Source organism: Palaemon carinicauda, chromosome 39 (assembly GCF_036898095.1).
Source record: "Palaemon carinicauda isolate YSFRI2023 chromosome 39, ASM3689809v2, whole genome shotgun sequence".
NCBI classification, from domain to species: Eukaryota; Metazoa; Arthropoda; class Malacostraca; order Decapoda; family Palaemonidae; genus Palaemon; species Palaemon carinicauda.
Genome location: NC_090763.1, coordinates 49,348,719 through 49,374,237, shown reverse-complemented (window position 1 = coordinate 49,374,237; position 25,519 = coordinate 49,348,719). Strand labels below are relative to the sequence as shown.

Genomic DNA, 25,519 nt, shown 5'->3' with positions numbered 1-25,519 from the left:
GCGATTTAGGTAACCGATCCTCACTTGCGCTAGGCTTCCTAGCCTAGGCGTCTAGCCTTTACTTTCATGCATGATATAGCTTTCCTAGTGTGATAATTTATTGAAGCTTTAGGCAATATTTTATACATATAAGATATTACTCCATAAATTTTCCTCTTCCAAAGATAGTATACGAGAGAGTTTCGGTGATTTAGGTAATCGATTCTCACCGCTCCTAGGCTACTAGCCTAGGGGCTTTAGTATACTTTCATACATGTCCCCGATTGCTCTTGTATCGCCTATTTCAAGTGGAGACTGATACCTCCTAATCTTTTATAAGTGATACTAATCTCCCAGGGAGATTTAAGTGTAATTTCTTCTCCCTCTGAGTTAGCCTAGGCTAAACCCTAGTTAGCTTTGCCTTGAATTTCATTCGGGTAAACCTAGGCTAGGGTGTTTCTGCCCCCCTCCCTTAACCGCTGATCCTGGTTTTGGTGCCAGAACATCAGAGTAGTCCGTCTGTGGTAGGTTGCCAACTGGCTAGGTAAATTGAATTCCCAGGTCAGGTTAGGCTACCGACACAGGAGGCTAGACCTCCCTAGGCCTCACCTAAAGGCATTATATGATATGATGCCTCATCCCTGTGGCCTAGCAGACAGTCCTGTGCCGGCAGAACCTAAGCTGAAGAATTGAATTCTTCTATTGCTTGGGGGACTCCGACACTAGACTCCGTTCCTCCTGTCTGAGACAGCAGCGAGGGTGCTGCCAATCTCATTCTGTATTGGGCTAGCCCTAGGTTAAGAAATCAAATTCCCTGGCCCCTTAAGATAGCTCTAATACTGGAACGGAGTCTTGTTAGGTGAGGTAGTACCTGCTGGCTCCTCCTTCACCCTACACGACCCTCACCCCTCCCCTCTCTGTCCTTTAGTGATGGCCTAGCCTTCAAATACCTTTGGCCATCATCCTACAATCGACCCTAGTGTCGGTAGGTTGTGGGATTGGCTTGGGATCTCTGCCGGCTGCTCAGCTGTGCCGTGCCGGCGGAGATTCCCCACCACTATCGCGTGTTCTTCAGTCCTCTCTTGGTCTGCCTTCCATAATCTTGCTGGCAGAGATCGGTAGGGTTGTGGTTGGATGGAAGCCTGAATGTAACATTTCCACTCTTCCATATGAACCCTCATTCCAGATGTAGGGCAGTAAGGCTGAGCCTTTACATGTCTCCTCATCCATGCTTTTTCTCTCTTACCACTAGTATCCTGGGTCCCAACTGCCTGCGGCAATGAGGGTGCCGGCAGCCGCCTAGACTGCAGACCGCTGACAGTTTGTACTGTCGCCGGCTGGTATGGGTCGGCGACCCACTGGCAGCCGGTGACCCATCGGCCGCCTGCCGGCAGCTATGAGGACTGTTGGCAAGTGGTCGAATGATTGTCTGACGACATAACTCCCGCCGCTGGCTGACGGTGACCACCGGATGTCGGCAGCCTCCCGGCAGCCGGCGACCTACAATAGCCGGCGGTCTATTACTAGAAGGCAGTACACCTTCTAACTTAAACCCAGGAACTAACATGCTGGCGTATGCCGGGAGGTTCTACAGTATATGACTGTGCAGTGGCCAGTATAATTGCGATATAGATCATACTGCAATAAGAAAACCACTATATAGTTTGTACAGTAGCCCATACATTTCTAACCTTCACTGTTTCATGGGCAGCCTATTGTGAGGCCACTTGACATAAAGAAAGTGAGTTCTTTCTTTAATTTACAGTGATCACTATACTCAATCCCCAATATTGAATTCTAGAAGATGGTGTTAAATTACACCTCTATATATCATGAAGGATAAAGGTCTTCAAATAATATTTCTATCCTTAGAAATACCTGGAAATTCAATTTTGAGGGAGGTCATAGCAATGGGCTGAACAGGAAACACATGTAAGTGTTTTCCCTTTTTCTTTTCTAGCTTACCTATTCTAAGCTAAATATATATACATAATATTGTATAATAAATGCTGTGAGATAATTCACCGAATATTCATCTGCCTTTCCTTTCTTTACAGGAGGACCATCCCAAGTGTGAGAACCATTTCTGTAATGTCCGCAGTAAAAACATCTGCGGCCATGGACTGTGCAGGACGCATGCGCGCTGTGCAGCGACATCGGTTTATCTGAAGTATTGGGACCCCCAGATATGTGACGTTTGTTCCAATCTGGTTACTGAGGCTTTTGATGATCAAAAGTCGACTGAGTCAAGGGATGCAGCAAGAGAGAAGCTGCGTAAGTGGGTCAGGGGTTTTCAGAAGAACACCACTGGGCCATACCTTCCTAACAAAAAGATGAGGGCCTGTTTTTTCCCTAGGGCATCTTCGGATGCAGTCATCCCGCAATCTCACGCAGAGATCCCCCTTGTCCAGATTCCGGTAGAATCTGACGTATCGGATGCCATGAAGGACATCCAGCTAGAAGAGAACATGTCAGTTGTTTCGGAAGACACTGAACGTAGTCTTCTAGCCGTAGACCAGGAGCAAGAGTTTGTGTTACCTCCTGAGTCCGACAACGAAGGAACCGAAATAGTTTCGGTTTCATCAGCTCCGGTGGCAGAGCCCGTCCCCTCGACCTCCTCTGCCCCTCACCTGGCTGACATAAGCCAAACCTTAAACTCTATCCTGTCTATGTTTCAGGATATGAAGAAGGAGTCTACCTAGAAAGAAGCTTCTCTTAGCTCAGAGATGCACCAACTCGTAGCTTCTCATATAGTTCCGAAGAAGCTAAACGTGAAGGACCTTCCTGCTTTCTCGGACGTCAACCCATGGAGGCATGCTGAGCACATGCCCATGTCGGGAGGCAAGATCTTCCTCTCTGACAAGCTGGGCACAGTCCCAGTGGAAGATGTGGAAATCTGGCCCAGCAAAGGGGCCTACCCAGACTGCTACGTTCGTCTGAGGACGGAGCCTCCTTCGAAAGAGGAGACAGAGCCGAAGCTCAGGCCTTGTTTACAAGCACGCTGAAAGAGAGGGCCTTCACTAGTTCCAAAGCGTCGGCACTGAGTAAGAAGCACCCATCCTTTGTTGCTGCTTCTACCCGTGCCTTCCCCTTTATGGAAAAAGGGTTTGGCAGTCGAGGCGGGGAAACCTTGCCCCACACTCGAAGAGTGTAGGCCGTTCTCCCTTGCCCGACCATCAAATGATGCTGACTGGAAGGACGTGTTTAGTACCTTCTCAGTCGGGAAGTTGGAGGCCGAAATTGCCAGACGTCAGTTCGGAGAAGACCTCCCTAAGTTGTCGGACTTCCACCTGCGAAGGGAACAGGAAACGAAGGAAAGTCTTGCCGCCGCAATGTCTTTTCAGACTGGACTGGAGACGATGGCAAGCGTCTCTCCAACCCCAGACATGTACATGGTCTTTGCCAAGGCTCACCTGGAAACAGTCACCAAAGACCTGTACAACTTTATCAAAGCCCGACAGGCTTGTAGAGAATTCGTGTTCGCCTCGGCTGCGGTGAGGCAGGAACCAAGGAAGTTGATATCTTCCAACATCTGGGGAAAAGACCTCTTCCCAAGTGAAGTGGTCAAAGAGGTTGTCGACAAAGCTGCCATGGAGAATAGAAATCGTCTCCAAAAGTGGGGTTTGTCAACAAAGAGTCTTTACCAGATGAGGGTCCCCAACACAAAAGAAAGACTAAGAGACCAAGAGTGCCCTCTCGCCCACCTAGACAACAACAACAACTTCCCGTGGCCACGGTGCCCCAGCCGGTGGCACGACTACCCACTACGTACCAATTGGTACCCCAGCAACTAGCAACACATTCGCCTGTTTTTACCCCGGCCTTTGAAAGACAATCCACAACCTTTCGGCCTAAGTCTCGAGGTTCCTTTCGAGGCTCCTCTAGACGCCCCTCAAGAGGCAGGGGCAACAGGGGTGGACGTGGCCAAGGAGGCAAGTCCTCCACCCAGCACTCCAAGTGAGATGCTTCCGGTAGGGGGGAGACTTTTCTCTTTCTGTGATCGTTGGACCTTCGATCCCTGGGCCCACAGCCTGATCAAGAACGGACCGGGTTGGAGCTGGAAAACAACTCCACCAACTTTCCCTCAATTCTTCCAACGCTCAACCCCCATCCTGGAAGAATATGTCCAAGAACTCTTAGACAAGAGTGTCTATAAGGAGAGCAAAGTCCGTCAAGTTCCAGGGAAGGCTGTTTGGTGTTCCGAAGAAGGACTCGGAAAACCTCAGGGTCATGCTGGACTTGTCGCCAATCAACAAGTTCATAGTGAACCACAAGTTCAGGATGCTTACTCTTCAACACATAAGGACCCTACTGCCAAAGCAGGCATACACAGTCTCAATAGACATGGTGGAAGTATATTGGCATGTCCCAATCAATCGACAAGTTTCCTCCTACCTAGGATTCAAGCTGCAAAAGAGACAATACGTCTTCAGAGCCATGCCCTTTGGACTAAGCATAGCCCCAAGTGTATTCACAAACCTTGCAAATGATATCATTCGTCAACTACGCCTAAAGGGAGTTCAGGTGATTGCCTACCTGGACGACTGGCTGGTGTGGGCAGCATCCGAAGCAGAATGCACGCAAGTCTCCAAGGAAGTGATCCAGTTCCTGGAACATCTAGGATTCAAGATCAACTTGGAAAAGTCACGACTATCTCCAGTTCAAAAGTTCCAATGGCTGGGCGTTCATTGGGACTTACAGTCACACCGCCTCACCCTTCCATCAAAGAAGAGGAGAGAGATAGCGGGATCTGTCAAGAGACTTCTACGATCCAACAGGATATCAAGACGGCAACAGGAGAGGGTACTGGGCTCTCTACAGTTTGCCTCAGTGACAGAGACCCAGTGCTGAGAGTACAATTAAAGGATGCATCAGGAGTCTCGAGAAGATATGCATCAAACGCTCGAAGAGATCTAACAAGACAGATACCAACTCGTCTGCGACCCCTTCTCAAGCCATGGTCGGAGGTCAAGTACCTAAAGAAGAAGGTACCCTTGCAACCACCTCCACCCTTGGTCACTGTTCACATGGATGCCTCAAAGGAAGGATGGGGAGGCCACTCTCACCAACGGAAAGTCCAAGGAACCTGGTCCTCCCTCTTCAAGACCTTCCACATCAACATTCTGGAAGCCATGGCAGTTTTTCTATCGCTGAAGAAAATGAAGCTTCGCTGCTCGATCCACATCAGACTGATCCTGGACAGCAAAGTGATAATGAGATGTCTAAACCGACAATGTTCAAGATCGCCCCAAATCAACTAAGTGATGGCCGCTTGGCGGTAAAGAAGAGAATACACTTATCAGCAGTTCACCTTCAAGGGTTCCGCAACGTGACGGCGGACGCTCTATCCAAACTCACCCCGATAGAGTCAGAATGGTCCCTAGATGCAAGATCATTCTCCTTCATCTTACGCAAAGCCCCAGGACTGCAGATGGACCTCTTTGCAACGAGCGACAAGAAGAAGCTACCCCGGTATGTAGCCCTGTACAAGGATCCTCTAGCGGAAGCAGTAGACGCGATGTCCCTAGATTAGAACAGATGGTCCAGGATTTACCTGTTCCTTCTAACCAACCTCCTGCTGAAGGTCCTCAACAAACTGAGATCCTTTCAGGGAACAGCAGCGATAGTGGTTCACAAGTGGCCCAACAGCATCTGGTTCCCTCTGATAACGGAACTGCAACTGAAGCTGATCCCGTTGCCGGATCCAGTTCTGACTCAAGAAGTGCAGAAGTCGACTGTCTCCGCTTCATCACACAAAACCCGGAACCTTCATCTCATGATTTTCTCGCCTTAGCAGTCAAGAAAAGGTTCGGGATTTCGAAGGACAGTACCAACTTTTTAGAAAAATATAAGTCGAAATCTACTAGAAGACAATACGAGTCTTCCTGGAAGAAATGGGTTGCCTTCGTCAAGGCAAAGAAACCAAAAGAAATCTCGATAGATTAATGTTTATCGTTCTTTATTCATCTCCATGAACGAAGTTTAGCAGCCACACGATCTCTACGTGTAAATCCGCCTTGACTAGACTCTTGCTATATGCCTTCCAGGTGGACTTCTCTAATGAAATCTTCAATAAGATTCCTAAAGTCTGCGCTTGGCTTAAGCCTGCAGCACCCCCGAGGCCCATTTCTTGGTCCTTGGATGAGGTTCTTCATCTAGCCTCAACCCTAAACAATGGAGACTGCTCTCTGTAGGATCTGACCCAAAAAGTTATACTGTATTCTTATTTGCACTAGCCTCAGGAGCCAGAGTTAGCGAAATAGTGGCCCTTTCGAGGGATGAGGGCCACATTCAGTTCACAGAATGCGGAGAACTGAATCTCTTTCCTGACCCAACATTTCTCGCTAAGAATGAGCTGCCCACCAAAAGGTGGGGTCCCTGGAGAATCTGCCCTCTGAAGGAAGATGCATCTCTATGTCCAGTAGAATGCCTAAAGGTCTATCTTCGTAGAACTTCAGACTTTAAGGGAGGACAGATTTTTAGGGGAGAAACCTCAGGTTCGACATTCACTCTGAAACAATTAAGGGCAAATATCATCTATTTCATTCGCAGAGCGGATCCAAACAGCACACCCACAGGCCATGATCCGAGAAAAAATAGCTTCGTCTCTAAACTTCTTTCAGAATATGAATTTTGAAAGCTTTAGCTCGTATACGGAATGGAAGTCATCCAGGGTTTTCTTCAAACACTACGCGAAAGAAGTGCAAGAGATTAAGCATTTTGTGGTAGCAGCAGGTAGTGTACTAAAACCTGCTGCTTAAATACTGCAAAGAACAGTGCATTAATTGGGACTTTTAGTGAAGGGTGTACATGATCCCTCCCGAAGGAGTGACATGTTTAGTGAAGTATCACGGTAGTGACACTATGGACTGTTCTAAATATAAAGGTGAAAGAAGCATAATAGACTTACACATGTGCCATGCGTATAACTACGCAAGTGTTTATAAACTGTAACGACAGAAATAAAGAAACATGAAATATTACAATATTTCCTTTAAAGTGGCTTCACGTTTCTTTTCCAGGGGAAACAAGTATTTATGTTATTACCATTTTAATTATGCTTGATGAGACCAATATACCAGTTTGTTTGCTAGATTGTTCATATGAACTTACAATCCTCAAGTTTTTTCCCTAGAGTCTACCATGACTCTTCCCTGTAGGGGGCAGGAAGCACTGACATAGTCCATGATCAGTTGAACTGGTGTATGACGGTAACACCATGTGTCTCTAGGTCTAGATGACCAAGGAAAATTTATCTTGCGGTTATTGGCACTAATGGGAAATCCACAGACACATTAATGCTCTGGTAAACTTCCATCAGGACGACATGGCCTAAAGCCCAAAAAACGGATTTTGAGCGAAGCGAAAAATCTATTTATGGGTGAGGTAGCCATGTCGTCCTGATGGACCCACCCTCCTTTTACAAAGGCTGAATGAATCCCTCCCAAAAGTACTGTATCTGTAGCACCTCGCTAACGCTACAAAGAATGACAAGATGGCGCCCGGACGTGACGTCATACTGGTGCTGAACAGTAGTAGGAGTAGAAACGATGGCTTAATATCGCCTCTCCTACAATACAGGTACTTTTCACTTTCCCCTCTCAAAGCGTAAATGCTATTAGGGGTGTAGATAGCTATGTGACGTGTCAAGAATACGTCCTCTGATATTATGCAATATCCCTAAAGGCGAAAGCCAGGGATATTCGCGCCAGGAGTTAGAATTCTGGATACCTTAAGTAAAATTCTCTGGGATATATCACTGTAGTAGTTAAATATAACCTAGGAAGCTACTATAAAGGAACTTCCATCAGGACGACATTAGACCTGAGTCCTCATAACTAGGGAAATTGTCTTTACTAAATATTGCCAGAAGGCAAATGCTTTCAACAGGAGATACCTGCTTAGAATAAGAAAAATCACCACTTCAAAATATTCTCAATAAAAGATCATTCAGTTCCTTACTATATTTATCACCTAGAAACTTTTCAAATTCTTTGAATGTAACAGCATACCATATTCCATACTACTCACAATATAAGTGTCATTAATTATGGTACTTAGTAACTACTTGAAATTATGTTATTTCTATTTAATGAAGACAAATCAAAGCATAAATTATCAGCCTAACATGGAATTATAACAAATATAAAAGTGTTAGTGGATGTGAAGTAGAAAATAATGAAATATTGGTCTTGAATGAATGCTACACTAAAACGCAGACACTGTGCTGTATGTTACATGTAAAGCTGAATATACAAGGTAAGATTCAAAATCAAAGTAAAGACCTTTATAACACTAAAAAATGAATATTAGAAAAAAAATTGTACATATCAAAGATGTTTTTCTGATTAGTATTGACATATATATAATCCTGCACAAGCAGCACCTACTTACAACAAATCTCTTCTAAAAGCTATACTGCCATACTATGTGAAATAGTACTATTTACCACTTACATGTTAATTCACACAACAAAACAGAAGAAAGTTGCTATTAGTTCCCCCGTTGAAATTTAATGTTTTGTAAAGTCATAAATAAATTCCTATTACTGAGCTAAATAATAATTTTTCTACCAATAAAATAAATGGCCCTGCAATTGTTCAGTAGAATAGAGAGTTATGTTACAGTATTTGCCACTATCATTTTACGTAAAAGCAAAAGCAAAATATACCACTTGAAAAAAAATTAATGGAACAGTGAATAGGTAAAACAAAAATAGTTTGTAACAATTACAGTATTTTTGACCCTTTGAAAGATTAAATACAGTACTAAATGAGGTACTGCAATAGATAATAACACTTTACAAAGTCACATGTCAGATCCAAATATTATCAACACTTTATAATTTCGTCAAGATTTTTAGTAATATAATGATATGAATAAGTTTTTATAACTTATTCATAGGATAAGATGCATGAAACAATTAACAAATTAGACAACAACTTGTCTAAACATAATGCATCATCTCCAGTGCAACTTTTATCAAGTGGATGTGATATCTATCGTAATTTTCTCGTCAGACCTGGAGTTTTGCTATTTAAGGAAAAACAGAACTTTAATAATAAAATATCTTATTTCTACACTTACCTGAAGTTCATATTGCTTCTTTTCCAGAAGCCCGATTTAATCAACATTTACCCATGAAATTAGAAAAATGTATTTTCCCTTGCTAATCTTATGCCCCTAGTAAAGGAGATAATATTCTTGTGGTAAGTGGTAACTGATGTGCCAGTATCTTATGTGTCTCCACATTCTCAGGCATGTCAGTTACGTTCAGTCGTCTGAAGATTGTTTGCTTATTGCTATGCATTAAAATGTCTTCCCCGAATTTTGTTAGCAATTACTGTGTGGAGTGTGCATGGGAATTGTTTTTGGGCTGGAAAACTAATAAACCAGAGAAGGTTTTCTTGTTTTGTTCTGTAAGAAATGTAAAGTTGTATGTCATCAAGGCAGAAATATTAAGAGTAAATGTTCTCAATTGGTTTATGAATTCATATTTTGAGGTCATCTTTCCTAAACTGTTATAGTGTATTGTTTTTAATTAATAATTCCGTGACTAGGTTACAGTGAGTTTAGATCCAAGTCAAAGGAATGCCTTAAAGTCTTGAATTCACAAAGTGGTAGTTCAGCTGCACCTCTGTATGTGTGAGAACTTTCTTTTCTGGAAATCAGTATTGGAAGCAACTCTGTTGTTTGCATGGTCAGTTATTTAAGCAAAAACAGTTTTTAATAGAAATTTACAAGCCATTGAGTATTGTAAATGTGATAAATATGGTGTAAATAAGAATATACATTCAATTTATATGCTTAAATATAGTTTAAGTTTTACTTTTTATCTAAATGAGAAAGTTTGAGGTTTTAATTGTTATACCTGTATAAGACAAGTTTTAGAAGGTGGTCAGTAAAGACTGTAGTTTTAGGTTTGGAATCTCACAGGGAAACTCAAGTGATTATGAGTTTACTTGGGGCTGGGATTTGTTACTTTTTAAATGAGTATCAGGTGGTTGATAAATTTATCAATCTAAATTGTTACTTTCCCATCTCTTTCATTCACTAACCCATCTCCATCTATCCCCCTTCACTACTGATTAGCGATATAAAGAGTCTAATGATCAGGTTTTTGACTTCCAAAACTAAAAGACAAAGGGAACTATAGCACAGCATTGACTTGTGTTAGTTACCATCAACTGTCAGATGGTGCAATGGTTCCCAGATGGGGAGGCCTTTTGCAGAGAAAAACAGGAAGTTTTATCTTGAGGTACATGTCGAACATGTAAACAGCTTCAAGATAGACACAATATGAACATCTAGTGATCTAAACAATAATAGATTTCATTATTAAAATTCTGTTTTGGACCTAGCATGTATTTTCTCAAAAAGAAGATTGGCACCATCCCACTTCAAAACATCAAACGATATAGAAAAAAATTTTAGTTAAAAGGCAGAAAATGATACCATGCTATGTTTACTAACAAAATTCAAATCATCTCCTAATGGAGGCATTCAAACAATTACCCCTTATAAATACTTTGATGGGCAAAAAATGGGTAGTTTTCTACAGAGACCTCTATGCTTCTCAAACCAAAAGGTTCAAGATTGATGCTTCTCATGTATATGCAGTTCAGAAATTACGAGGTAGGAACAACATATAACTGACCTTTTTCTCGGTAGTGTACCAGAGTACGCTGTATTAGTGCTAAGTTGTTGAGTCTCAGTCATTTCAATTATGACTGTTTATTTAACACGATAGTTTTAAAACTATTGGACTGGTTGCTGTTACATGGTAAGGATACACTGTATACTCATTCAAAGCCATTATCCTTCATATCTATTTGTTTTGTCTTGTGTTGTTCCTTATTAAATGAAGCCTAGACATATGCTGGAACTCTCTTTTAACAGGGATATGTTCCTCAGACCATAATACTTTGAAGTTGATCAGAACACTGATCAAGCTACAAGAGCTTTAAAAAATGGAAATGTACCTATTACAATTAATGTTGTCAGTGTTTAAGCATAACCAGAATAAACAGAGTTGGTATCTAGTGCTTATGAAAGTTAAACCAAAGAATAAGGATTTTCCCTGCCATTCATTAGCAAGCTGTCAACAATAAATAAGGAGTCCCTTGATGAGTTTTTCATGCTTTAAAGCCCCTAAGTAGTAATTGCAAAAGGAAGAACACAATCTTGATGCATTCATTATTGGTTTACAACGAAAAGCTACTTGGCAATGACTTTTGGGAAAATATAATGCTCTGTCTACACCTACATTTGATCGTACTCCCTCATTGTATTCAGCGCTAAAGAAGTGGGCGTCTTATTTTGCTAAAGCCAATTGGGTCTACTGATCAATACTGTGGATATCAATTTATGGGATCCCTATTTAATGAGTCTTTGTGTGGAATACATGAAATTGTAGTGACTGTAAAAAAGAAAATATGCCTTTCCTATTTCAGTATCATCCCTGATTAAGCTCTCCTTTATGGCCGTAAAAAGGACAAGCAGAAGGGCCACTTGGCAAAGGTTTGCAGAATCTCGCATATGACTGTAGTGCTGAACTCTCTTTCTGATTCAGAATCAAAATTTAGGTAAATAAGTCTAAAATCAGGTGCTTTAGTTGATACTGGCTGGTTGAAATTTTTCATGCTTAGAAACTTAAAACCTGGGGTGAATTATGCCTCAGATGAACTGTCGATAGTAGTGCCAAACCTATCTTCTGACACATTAGGATACTACTCCATGAAAATAAATGCCAAAGAATGTACTAATTCCAATAATCAACTTCAAATTTAATCAAATTTGTTTTGAGAGAACTAGGTCAAAATTTTCAGGGCAAAACAAAATGGTATGAAGGATAACAGTTTGAGTATAAAATATTACCTCGTAACAGCATATAATAAATCAAATTCAAACTAACTTATTATCTAAACAATCTTAATTAAACATCACATTTTCCTTCACAAATAAAAAAAATAATTTGTACCATATGTATGGATTAAAGAGGGGGTTAATTTCACACCTCTCTTGAAGTATTTTATTTCTAAATTATTTTTTACTCAGTAGTTGGACTGAGGGATAATTTTTCCTTTTCATAATTTTTAATATTGGTACCTTTTGTGTTCACCATGATATTTGCTTTCTTTGACTGAAACTGCGCCATATGTCTAAGCGGTGGGAGCACAGAGGCCATTTAGTACCTAGTTTAGCTTTGCTGGAAGTGATTTTTCAATAAGGCTTTAATAATCCAGGATGATAATGCATATAAAAAATGAAAATAGCAATAATACTGATTATAAAGATGAGAGTAAGGATAACAATAACTAAAAAGATTACCACAATCATAACGATACCAATAGTGATAATGATAACATTAATAAATAATAATGATGATGATACAACAATAATAATAACAATAATAATACATAATAATAACTGTAAATAATAAAACAAACGAAGATAATAATAACAACATAGAAACAGTCTCATCATTTCCACAAAAAAATATATTTAATAAAAAACAATTGGTTCAAAAGGTAAAGATACCTTAAACCATGTCCAAGTAAGTGTGGATAATAGTGTACGCCAACTCTTTATATTTATAGAAAACAGAACTATATAATAAAGCACTTACCTCCTTTAGGGCCACAACTCCAATTATTCTACCTATTGCTGTTACATATGCATGGTTGAGGCCTAACATTGAGAAAAGTGAATGAACCTGAAAATAAAAACTTCAATTATTTACCTTTAATTCACAACATTAAATACACGTAGTTCACTGAAACATAATAAAAGTATCCTCCTCTACATTTATGGTTTTACAATACTGTATTGTTGAAATTTTGGAAACTTTATATTTTATTTGCATATGTTACTTATGGACAAGGGGAAAACCAACTAAGAATTTACCGAGATGCTAAGATTGCTCTTCCAGGAATTCAGATGGGATCCTTGAATCAAGTACAGCCAAGTACATCATTCTTACGAACAATACAGATTTAATTTCTGTAGTAAATTGTTGTGCCCTTCAGCAACTATTCTTTGAAATATCTCTTGCAAATTCAATAATACTAAGAAATAATTAAGCAACCCATCTGTTTAAGATTGAAAATGACTGCCTTCTGGTTAACTTGGTCAAAATAAACACTACAATCAAATTCGATTATACAAACTTAATGACCAGAATTCAAGGATTTCTATACAACACAGGAAAATGTAAGAAGAGCACCACAAGAATTAATCCTCCTTACAAATTATTCAGTATGAAACTTTTCTCTGTGCTCAGAGGGCAGAGTCGGGATGTTGATGCGAAGCACCTTTGCACTTACAAAAGATATAAAATTTTCCAACAATGAATCCAATCCCAAAAAATCTCATAATATGGCTTTTTACATGTCTGGAACATCTGATTCTTCTTGCCCAGATCATTTCAATGACAAAATTTCCTCAACTACATTTAACTCATTTTTAAATTATAGGTGTGATTATCAATTGCAAATTCACTTTTGAGAACTTATAAAGCCAATCTCTTTCTTAACTATACAAAAACTAAGTATATTGAATATCAAATTCCCTATCCTTGATCTGGATATTAATATCTGGCATAGTCGTTCATTTTGGGAAATGTACATGATGTGAAAGGATTTTTCTTAATAACAATAATTCTTTTCATTAAAAATTTCACAGACTATACTATCCACCACATAGTACTAGGTATGCATTAAAATTCTTACATTCTTGCCTTTAATTTAGTGAGGCTCAATGCTACAAAATATTCTATTAAGTATAATTCAATCTCTGACCAAGTTAGGGAATGATGTTCATCAGTCAAATCAGTAGAAATTTTAAAAAGTTTAAACTTGGTGTAAACACTTTCATGTTGCCAGGTTTTCATGAATCTCACTCCATTGTTGAATTGATACTTATTTGAAATATTATTGATCTTCATTTGTATTCATATTTTCATTCTTATTGTTTAATTTTCTCTTTGACTTTCCATTTCTTTTCACTAGAATACTAACCCTTTTGAAGCTTTTTAACATTAAATTATTGAATCTACTGTATTTACTATAAACATATCTTACAGCCGGTCAACAATTATATATGGCACAGAAAAGATTTGTAACAATCTTTTTTCCTTTTTACTTCTCTATTTTCAGTAAACATTCAAAACAGTTCCTTACATTAAGACTTTTCTTCTTTATAACCTTATGGAGTACTAAATTTAAACACTACTGTAAAAGCAAGCTTGGAAGAAACTTACCTTAAGAAGTGAAGTTCTTTCGACTAGTTGGAAGGGTGCAGGATCAATATGACATTTACTAAAATCAACTTCTTTATTGAGCTCTTCTTCCTCCCATCTTCGCTGTTCTTCTAAGGTCATCTCAATCATACGATCTGCAGGCTTTGGTAAAAAGGTGATGTTATATAATACTGTATGTATAAGAGTACACACATATATATATCCTTTATTCATCAAGGAAGGATAGCAAAACAACAAACATGGAATAAAACAAATAATCTGCTATAAAAAGATAAAAATCATACAAATAAATTAGTTTAATTACGTACAAGATCTTATTCACGCAATAAATTGGGAAAGGTTATCTATTAAAGCAAAATGCAGAGAATTTAGCTATGGAAATCTTTTGGCATGTAGTTTCCACTTACAAGGGGTGGTTCTAGAGGGAAAACAAATTGATCAATGCCACATTCACAGTTAAATTTCAGAATTGAAGAAGAACTTCTCATGCAATTAGATTTTACAATATTTGCAGGTTGATACACTTGCACAAAATTTCCATCAATAACCAAGTAACTAAGCCCCTTACCCTTATCTTGCAGGCAATCTTTTTTTCATGGATATTAAGGTCCTCACATTCAAAGTATATTAAGTTTGACACCCTGTACACAACAATTTATAGGGCTTACTCGTCTCCTATACCTTGCCAGATCCAAATTATACACTTTTAATTAATCAATCAGAGTCAATTCTTTCCTCAAAATACTCTTGATACATCCTCTTGCCTATGCTAACCTTTTCAATATTTTGGTGTAACTCGATATTCTTCAACCTTTCAATTCTTAGTACAATGAACACCGACTATGCAAAACAGTGCATGTAAAAGGCTTTACCGCTTTTTTCCTTCATTTGTATTCAACATTGACACTTAACTTTAAGAAAGGAGATTTGGCTCATTCAATGTCACTTTGGCTTCCAAAAACCATTCAAGTCTCCTCCAAATCTTTAGGACAGATACACGCTGGAACATATTTGGTTTCACCTATGTAGAGACTCCTCTCTTTTCCATTTTACTATTATCCACTATATTTCCTTAAATACTTAGAGAAATCAACCATTCCATAATTCCTAAATTCTTAAAATCATTTATTACTTCATTCTCATGGTTCCCATTTATCCCCATAAGAGTACTCTTCATAAATAAATCCTTTTTACATCACTATATGACTGACCCACTCAAAACATTTTGACCCATATTTTCATCTATGCTCCCATATTTAACGTATCGGTTTTATCTCACTCGCTTAAAATTTATTGCTCATAATATACTAGGTAATAGGCTGCTAAGTGTGTAATCTTACTCAAATCAATACCTTTTTTTTTTTTATAAAATAAATTACCAGTAGGTGATATAGCTTTTCATGAAATAGCCCACAGTAGTTTTTCCAACTGCTAAATTATTGAGGATCACATAGTTTTGCTCACAAACAACTTGTTTCAAATTCATGTTAAATTTCATTGTATTCCATGTTTTGATGATATTGTATCCTAAACTTTCCTTTTTCCTGTCGCAATTGCATAAAATTGAAATGTTGAAGTGAATATCATAATCAATTATCCTGATGCAGCATATGAATAAAATTCTGAACTCAATGCCAATTCTTAAAAAGATCGTATGTTAATCTTAAAGAAGAAATTAATTGATAAAAAATGAATAAGAAATAGACACTTACAAGAGATACTCTTTTGGAAGCACTTGTTGGAGTTGCAAGATTTTGACTGCTATGAATACCTTTGTCATCCACTTTAAGTAGACTCGTTTTTCTTAAAACAGCTTCAAAAGCTTGTCTTAGTCTGCAAAGAATATGATATAAAACGTGAATATTCATACCTCGTGTAAGTTTTTTTACTTTCACTTTTTGTTAAGATACAATGAGATAGATAATGTACATTTTTGTTTTTTCCTACATTATTTACAATTAAAATATGTAAATTCATGTAAATCACAATAAAAAAATTATGTATCAAATAACTTACTAAATTAGAAAAGATACCTGGGGCTGTTTATAGGTTATATAGAAGGTTTTTTACCCCGTCAATTTATCAAAAGTATTTTTTTTTTACGTTACATTGTAAGATTTGGAGTCAACTAATGACTTAACATCAGTTAAGACTGCACATAATTTTAACTTTTGAAAACATAATAATGACAATATTTCAATTATTACAGAGTAAAATGAAATGTTTTGAATTTCAAGAAGTTATTAACAATAGGCACCAACAAAATTGGGTTAAACTGATAAAAATTGAAAAACAAAATTAAACCTGTGCCAAATATTTAATTCTTAATAAGAGTAAAGATACTTTATTACTCAAGGGGAAATAAATACACAAGATAAGATCGTTCCTTTACCTGGAATCTCCAGCATGAACAGTGGCATATGGCGTATGTTGAGGTGATACAAATGGAGATGATGACGCTGGATGAAGGATGAAACTATTAGTTTTCTTCAAAATAGATTTTGGCAATGGGGACCTTAGTGCTGCTTCGGACGATCTATCTAAAGCAGATTCTGATGCTGTTGGAATCTAGTTGTTGAAAAAGAAAAACCTACATTGTATACATACATACATGTTACTCATAACTACAGGAAATTTTTAATATATACAGTATTATCAATTGATTATTAGTAGTGTACAGTATTAATAAACTATAATTTACCAACTTTCCACAGAGTAGTAACATGAAGATTCACAGAAAAATACAGGATGATCTACAAAATTCAGTACAAATTTACCTCCACAGGATCTATTTGCAAAGTGACCATGGACTCGTGTCTTGCTGGAGAATCTATTTTTATAACCTCGAACCTGGAGGGCCTTCTTTGTTTTTCCTCTTTTTCTTCGGGTCCACTTGCAGTAACGGATATCATAGGATTATCTGCTGTTGCACTAGTTGTTATGGGTGAATTAGGTGATGCTACTGATGTGGAAGTAGTAGTCGGAGTTGAGATATCTGGCGACTGAATATCTAGAATGATGGATGAAGAAAAGTTGATTCAATTAGCGATACAGTATCTACTATAAATATAAATTTTCATTTCTTTAACCTGTTATAAACATTATGGTGCAACAACGTAGGGTAACTGGTTCTAAAAGCATGTCTTCAATACCGGTATATATATTTTTTATATTACAAAGAAGAAAGAATATAGATAGGAAGAAAACACCGTGCAGAAGTGAAAGAAATATTTGAACATTGAGTAGAACAAGAATTAGGATTATGTTCAAGAGAAGTATAAAACACACAAAGAACTTAAGGTAAAAAAAGGAAGCCCATACAAAGGTATTGCTATAAGTGCATCATGTAAATATTACAAAAAGGCTTTTGCCGCATCCCTTTGTCCCAAGCTGAACTCGCCTCTTACACACTTAATTTACCCTTGCCCGTGTTTTCACATCTGTCTGTTCAATCTCTTAGCGTTTAGTTTTTTGTGCAAATATAAGGTATTCCCTCCAGTTGCATTTCGGTGCTGAATACCTCCCATGCCTTACGTTAGGTCATATGACACAAGATCTATAGTCTCAATTCAACAAAAAAGAGGGTAAAAGTTGAGAAACTTGAAATATCCAGATCAGTAGTATAGTATAAATAAAAACAATAAATAGAGTATCACAATTATGAAAGGAGTGTTATTTACTGAAAGGTATTTCTGAATGAATATTAAAAATACACACAATAAAAGTGCCATCCAGACTATTTTTTTTCAACCAATTTTGAAACGGGTTATTCTTCACTATACTTTTGTGTATATATGGTGTATCTTTTCAATTGAGAGAGAGAGAGAGAGAGAGAGAGAGAGAGAGAGAGAGAGAGAGAGAGAGAGAGAGAGAGAGAGAGAGAGAGAGAGAGAGAGAGAGAGAGAGAGAGAGAGAGAGAGAGAGAGAGGGGGGGGGGGGGATTTTGGATGTCTCAAAGACTTTTTAGTCCATCCGCAGAGACTCCATTGGTCTTTGGTAGAGAGATTTAGTTAGAGCATTCAGAGAGTTTGTATGATCATGTCTAACTTTTCTTGAACTCGTTTACCGTGTCACCGTTTACTACATCCGCTGGAAGTCTATACCAAGTATTTGCTATTTTGTATGTAAAGAAATTGCAACATTGAGAGGTGTTGTATATTTTCATTTCCAGTTTGTATGCTTTACCTCTGGACTGATTTGTGCTAAGCATGAATAGATTGCTGTAAGCTACATTTGTTATTCCTTTAAGAATTTTGAATGCCTCCATTAACTGTCCCCTTAGTCATCGAGTTTGTAGATCAAGTAAGTTTAAATGTTCCATCCTCCGTCTATATCCAAATTGCCTTAGTGTTGGGACTAGTTTGGTGGCCCTAGCTTGTACTGCTTCCATTCTATCTATATTCTTCTGAATACTTGGAGCTCAGAATTGGACTCTGTATTCTAGATGGAGTCTTACTAGGGCTGTATACAGCTGTAGTCAAATGTCTTTGTTTCTGTATTTGAATTGTCTCTTTATGTAACCTATCAGTTTTTGTGCTTCCTTTTCAGCTCTTGTGTTCTGTTTGGTGAACTTCAAATTCTTGCTGATAATAATACTGAGATCTTCCTCCTGGTTCACACTTTCTATTTCATTACCCAGCAGTGAGTAATCTGATTGTGGGTTACTATAACCTATGTGCATGACTTTACATTTCCAACAGTTGAAAAGCATTTACCATTTTCTCGACTATTCTCCTAGCTTCATTAAATCCTCTCTTAAGGCTTCTACGTCTTCTGAGTTTGCAGCATTTATGCCTAGTTTAGTTATTGTCGGCAAATTTGGCTATTCTACTAGTTAATCATAGACCTATGTTGTTAATGTAGATCAGAAATAGCAATGGTCCAAGAACGGATTCTTGAGGTACTCCGCTTGTAACATCTGCTCACTCTGAAGCTTCTCCATTGATTACAACTCTGTTTTCTGTTTGTTAGCCAATCTCCAATCCATTCAACTGTCTTGTCAATGATGCCTAGTGGTTCAATTTTGATCATTATTTTTTTATGAAGAACTTTGTCAAAAGCATTTTAAAAGTCTAGGTATATGATGTCTATTGCCCTACTTTTGTCATAAATGCTAAACATGTTATGGAAAAATTCCAAGATATTTGTCACACTATGATCTCTTTTGTCTAAAACCATGTTGGCTGTCTATCATAAGATTGTTTTTCTCTATGTGTTCGACTATTGAATCTACTAATATTGATAAAAAATTGCAAGGTACTGCAGTTAGACAAAGGTCTGTTGTTACCAGGTTCTTTTAGAGAGAGAGAGAGAGAGAGAGAGGAGAGAGAGAGAGAGAGAGAGAGAGAGAGAGAGAGAGAGAGAGAGAGAGAGAGAGAGAGTGTGTGTGTGTGTGTGTGTGTGTGTGTGTGCAAGCAAATAATATGCAACAGGAATCCTATGGGGGTCTTTCCGTTTCACAAGAGGGTTAGAGAACTGTTTACTACTATCATCTCTGCAATTTTAAACTTCAACATCTTTTAATCAACAGTAGCCTATATATATTTTACTTTGAAAGGTTTTTACTAGTATATCATTGATCTTTTTATGCACATGATATTAAATCTTTGTCATCAAGTTAACTATGCATATATCCTCATAATGATTAAAAAACTTCCTATGATAAAAAATATGTAAAATCTTAATATATTTTAAGCTATTAATGCAAGGATAAATAATTCAATATAGACTATCTTGTCTTCTTACACCTTTGTAACATAGTCCAGATATCAGCACTGAAATGGGACAGAATGATAAATTTTTGGAGCAAAATTAAATTTTTGATTGTAGAGAAATTTCTATATTTTGCACCCTAATTCAAATGGTTTCTAATAAAGTACTATAGTTGTATAATGAATGTATTGAAAAATAAACAAAATTATATAAAAATAAAACAAGAATGAAGAATAAGTCTTATTAGTAAGATTTAAAATTACTATTCCACAATTCAATAGCACACTGTATTAAAACATTCATGGGATGGCAATGAAAGAAAGTTTGCTAAATTTGTCAGTTGACCAATAAAAAAAATAGGATATATTAACCAAACTCAAGTTATCTGTTTATAGGTGTGGTAGGATTACATACTGTAATATAAAAATCAAAATGTTATTCAGGTCCAAGCCATGCCTATAAAGACTTTTGTTAGTATTTTCCATCCTGTTATCATACCTCTAAAATTGAAACCAATGCCAGTAGCCGCTGCAAGAGCTGAGATATAAAACAATGAAAGATGTAAAATAATGAAAGGCATTAAGAAGTTGCTAGATATTTCACATATATGACAACAAATTTTATATGTCATAAAAGAGGAATTTTGGAGAGGTGTTGTGTGGTCTTCAAAGACTTCTCAGTAAAAGGCTAGAACAGAGAATCCAATACGACATAAATACCAAAGAAATATTGTCTCCCCTGCTCTAGGGCCAGTGTATCAACATGCAAAGCATGTACTAAGATTGTACAGTATAAGGGAGACCTACTAGTTCAGGCTCGAATAAACTTAACAGTACCTCTAATGCTAAATTTTGTGTACTATGAGTGACGTCATTACTACAGCATCGCCACATAGGGAAGAAACATCATCTGAGTCAGAGACAATGCTACCAGTGCATCACTTTGCACCCAACCACCATATTCAAGGTCTCAGTTTAGAATCAATTGCCCACTCCCCTGCACAAGGCTATGGAGGAAGGAGGGTCCTGGGGACAATTCAGCACCTTCCAAAAAGTAGGTTTTCCTTAATCAAAACCCCTTTTTGGGGTTAATGTGCTGTATAGACTCTAAGGACTAGTACCAGGCCATTAATAAATAGAATTGTGCACCATTACGGACAACTGTCTACCATCAAGTACAAATACAATTAATGTACCTGTTTCCATGGATAAGAAGAAATGCTTACCTCATAAAAGATGAGTGAAGAATACTGAATACCACGATTGAAGAAAATGGCTGACTTGGTCCTTCTCTCTGGATTATCTATGCCCGGTCCAACCAGTAAAGCTCTGGATGTCCCAAAATTGCATATCAACAAAGAAGCAATATTTCTCATATCGTGGGTCTTTAGGATGGAGACAGGATCGGCTTTTTTAATCAGAGAAGCTATCAGAATACAGATTGTCCCCATTGAGAGGGGCTTGTAGGTTTGGATATTATGAACTACTTTCTGAGGGTAGACATTAGACAGAGGTTACTATCTTCCAACTCTAATAGCCAAAATGTTAAGTGGATCACGTGTCAGAAGAGGCTTTTTATTTTTATCTATAAAGATGAGACCTGGGGTCAGGAAGTGAAAACGACCCAGGATTATGGTGATGAACTCTCCTGGACCCTCTGAAAGGCTATGAGTTCCCTAACTCTTGCTCCTAGGATAAAGCTATTAAAGATATGGCTTTGGAAGAATTATCTAACTTAGCCAAAAATTCAAGCACCCTCTCTAAGATAAGAGACCATGATACAACAGGTATTGGTTTATAAGTCTATTTAAAGCAAAAATTTGGGTGATCTTACAAAACATGTTCAAGTCTAGATTCACACCAAAAGTGCACATGAGAAGTTCTGTTAATGCTAATTATATGACAAGATAGTTGATTGCTGGAGCTTTCTCCTCAAGAGGTGGACCAGAAAGGAAGCCAAGAAGTTCGAATTTATCTGACTAGGTGACTTATTCCTTGAAAAAGCCCTTCAGACTTTCCACACATATTATTGTTGTATCGTTGATGAAGACTTGTAGCTCATCAAATAAGTCAAGTTCTGGGCTGAGAAATTCCTCTTGTAAATACAGGAGAGAAATTCAAAATGTGAAGGTTCTGGGTCAGAAAGGAGGAAGCAAAAATCATCCAACTCCTTACTTTCTGATATAGCGGTGCACACTGATGCAGAGGTAGTCTTGGTCTCATGACACTGAAGCAATAGATACCACGGGCTGTTTGGCCAAAATGCAGCTACAGTATTAGCACAGCTGTCCCTGCAAAGTCCTGAAGGATATTTAAAGCATTCAAAATCAAACTCATCTCAAGAAACAGATTGCTGACCATCTGCTCCAATCCATATTCCGAGCATCTCTTGCCCCTGCCTGAGAATCTACAGTACATTCAGTGCTACATAAACTGAAAGCTTGTGATTCTCTTTGTTACAAACAGGTCTATCTGGAAATCCAGAACTAACTCTAGAATCTCTGAAAAGAAATTTGATCCAAGATACATTCCGTAAGCAGGACTACCTGTCTAGATAGGGCACCCACCACTATGTTGAGATAACTTAACAGATGGAATGGCGATGACACATTTCTCTTCTGAAAGAAGTTCATTATGGGAAGAGCCACTGCATTGAGAATTTTTGACCAGGATTCCCCTCCTTCCAAGGCAACAGACAGTTTCTTGATTGTCAATGAAAATATGGGAGTTCTTTATTGGATTGAGTCTCTTCAACATAGGCAGACCAACGTGAGTTTTAACACATTTATGTGAAATACTGAAAACAGAGGGGATTATTTTCTAAACACATAGGTCTCTGAATGATCTATCATCTATCTCAACCCAGTTTGTGGAAGATCATGGAAATCAGAGGAAGGACTAATGGGACTGACATGGAAAATGCATTAGATGTCATCCATGGGGTGAGAACTCTTTTGCAACAACCGGACAACTGAGCCCGAAGGTCTCAAATCACCTTCGGTGCAGATCTTCTACAGATCCAATAGACATCTATCAGACTAGTCTTTAATAATGGGTAGAATATTGAAGCAAACTGAAGGACCAAAATCTTCTCTAGTTGCTGCAGTTTGCAGAAGCGGTTTAAAAGAAAGAATCTGACCTTCCTCAGAATTTTTTGCTAAGATGCTTTTGTTTAGGCTTAGAGTGGCTATTACTATATTCATTGACAGACCTAGCGACTTAAATATCCTTCTTGGAATTAGTCTTGAATTTGCAAAGTTTATCAGGAAACCCAGATCCTGAAAACCTGCAAGATTTAATTTGTGTATCTAAGGCGTAATTCTTTCGTCTCTGCCCAAATCATCCATTCGCCTAAATCAGCTGTTTGACCACTACCTTTGTCATCAGGATTTTCTTTGCCACTTTAAGAGATTTTAATGGATCAGATCTTCAGACATGTTGAAAATGTGGTACCACATCTGAAAACTATTCATAAACACATTCATCATCATCTGTTAAGTAACATTATCAGTGTTAACATGAACCATTATTTAAGAGAGATTACTATCACCAGCGAGGTTTCCAGTTTTGGTGGATTTTTTCCCTTCTTTACAATTCACTTAGCAAGCTTGGTCTTTATACCTCATCATGGAGTTTCTAGGTTCTTGATGGCCATTTTTCAGCTGCCAATGAAGAATTTGTTAGGAACTATCTCTTAGACATACGGATCACGTGACCTTGTCAGTGAAGTTGGCCTTTAGTAAACATGGCATCCATGCTTATGTATTTTGTTCATTCCCAGAATATTGTTTGTGGAATCCAATCTTTCTAGGTGAAGCAAACATGAAATATTAAAAATGTTCCAGTCATTTGAGGTAGCATCAATACATACTCCAAGTCTCTGCAATACAGAGTACAGTGGACATACATACAGCTGCATATGCATAGATTTGCTGGTCAGTCTTAGTGGTTTCTTCTGGAACACATTGGTCGGCATACTAAGCCTTCTTTGTTGTTCCCTTACATCATCGATTTTAGTGGTAGAGGCAAAAGGGCTACCAGAGGATTTGAAAAACAGCAACACTTGCAGTTGTACATCACTAATGACGAAAGTGAGCATATTCTGAATTGGGTTGGCTTACTGTACTACGACTTCTGTTATATACAAGCCAAGTGCCTAGTATATTGAATACTGTATAGGGAAAATACAGTCTGCTTTAACTTTGTTTGTGGTGGGCTTATAATATAAAAAAGCAAATACACAACAAATCTGTAAGCTGAAAGAACATACTATATTATATGAAACTGTAATCAAGATTTCCTAAAAAAAGAAAAAAAAAAAGCTCACTATAAATAATTGAAGTAATAGATTGATAAAACCTTGGGGAAAGTCACAGGAAAAAAATCCAAATTGCTATTAGGAACTGAACAAATATCATCGGTGGATAAGTTCACCCTTTCATCACCTGTTGAGTTAGCATTTTGCTAATCTACTAAATCCTTCGGGAAACCACTACCAAATTCATAATAGCTAAAAGTACAGTACCATGGATTTTTTCCATAAGGTTTCTATAGAATACATACCCCCTCCAATTCCTGCCACCATTGCTAAGCCTGCTGATGGAACTGGTTTCTTCCCTTCTTCAATATCCATGAGTCTATTTTTCCTTTCTTCGTCCCTTTTTGCATCTTCTGCTTCCTTTTGCATCTGTTCAGCTTCTAGAGCTCTGAAATAAATTTTTCCTATATTAGTGCTGCTCTTGATTAATAAAATAATTTCATGCAACTCTTTAAAGTAAATAAAACTTCAAGAAGTGATAAATGGTATGGGATTAATAAAGCAAATATCTGTATATAATATAGCCTTATATAAATATAACATTACTGTCATTGGTGGTCGTTCTCATAGTGTAATAAGTTTCTCAATCAATTAGAATATTGTGTGCATGATTATACTGTGAAGTCACTTAACAATATGTTCTACAAGCATAAACAGAAAGCACAAGGGTCATGTAAGCACCTGCTTAAAATACCAAAGATTTTATAGTAAACCTTAAAGTAACTGTTCTATTTCTCCTTTTTGCAATTCAAAGGAGAAACTATACAAGAGTATTGCAAGTCTACATGCTAGGGGTGTGATTAAAACACATTTTCTCACTTTTCTAGATATTCAAGGAAAATCATTAAAATATGTATATATATATATATATATATATATATATATATATATATATATATATATATATTTATGTATATATATATATATATATATATATATATATATATATATATATATATATATATATTTATGTTTATATATATATATATATATATATATATATATATATTATATATATATATATATATATATATATATATATATATATATGTATATATATATATTCATTTATTTATATCTGTATAAACACATAATGCATATATGTATTTGTATGTGAATGCATATGAATACATACATACATACATACATATATATATATATATATATTTATATATATATATATATATATATATATATATATATATATATATATATATATATATATATATATATATATATATATATATATAT

General features: G+C 37.3%; 2 protein-coding genes across 9 annotated transcripts in view; one reads left to right on the top strand and one right to left on the bottom strand.

The window, feature by feature from the left end:
* The window catches only part of LOC137631179 (required for meiotic nuclear division protein 1 homolog), a 136,178-nt gene extending 117,288 nt beyond the window's left edge, over positions 1–18,890 (top strand). The window contains exon 8 of the mRNA XM_068362904.1: positions 18,788–18,890. Within this exon, the coding sequence (XP_068219005.1) occupies positions 18,788–18,808 (21 nt within the window). The 3' untranslated portion in view covers positions 18,809–18,890. The remainder of the gene's footprint in view (positions 1–18,787) is intronic.
* Positions 1–25,519, bottom strand: part of LOC137631177 (chloride channel protein 2-like) — a 390,893-nt gene that overhangs the window by 35,464 nt on the left and 329,910 nt on the right. For all 8 annotated transcript variants that reach the window (XM_068362900.1, XM_068362895.1, XM_068362894.1 and 5 more), the window contains 6 exons: positions 24,514–24,656; positions 17,017–17,249; positions 16,632–16,807; positions 15,952–16,072; positions 14,240–14,380; positions 12,608–12,694 (listed from right to left, as the gene is read on the bottom strand). In XM_068362900.1, coding sequence (XP_068219001.1) covers positions 12,608–12,694; positions 14,240–14,380; positions 15,952–16,072; positions 16,632–16,807; positions 17,017–17,249; positions 24,514–24,656 — 901 coding nt within the window. The remainder of the gene's footprint in view (positions 1–12,607; positions 12,695–14,239; positions 14,381–15,951; positions 16,073–16,631; positions 16,808–17,016; positions 17,250–24,513; positions 24,657–25,519) is intronic.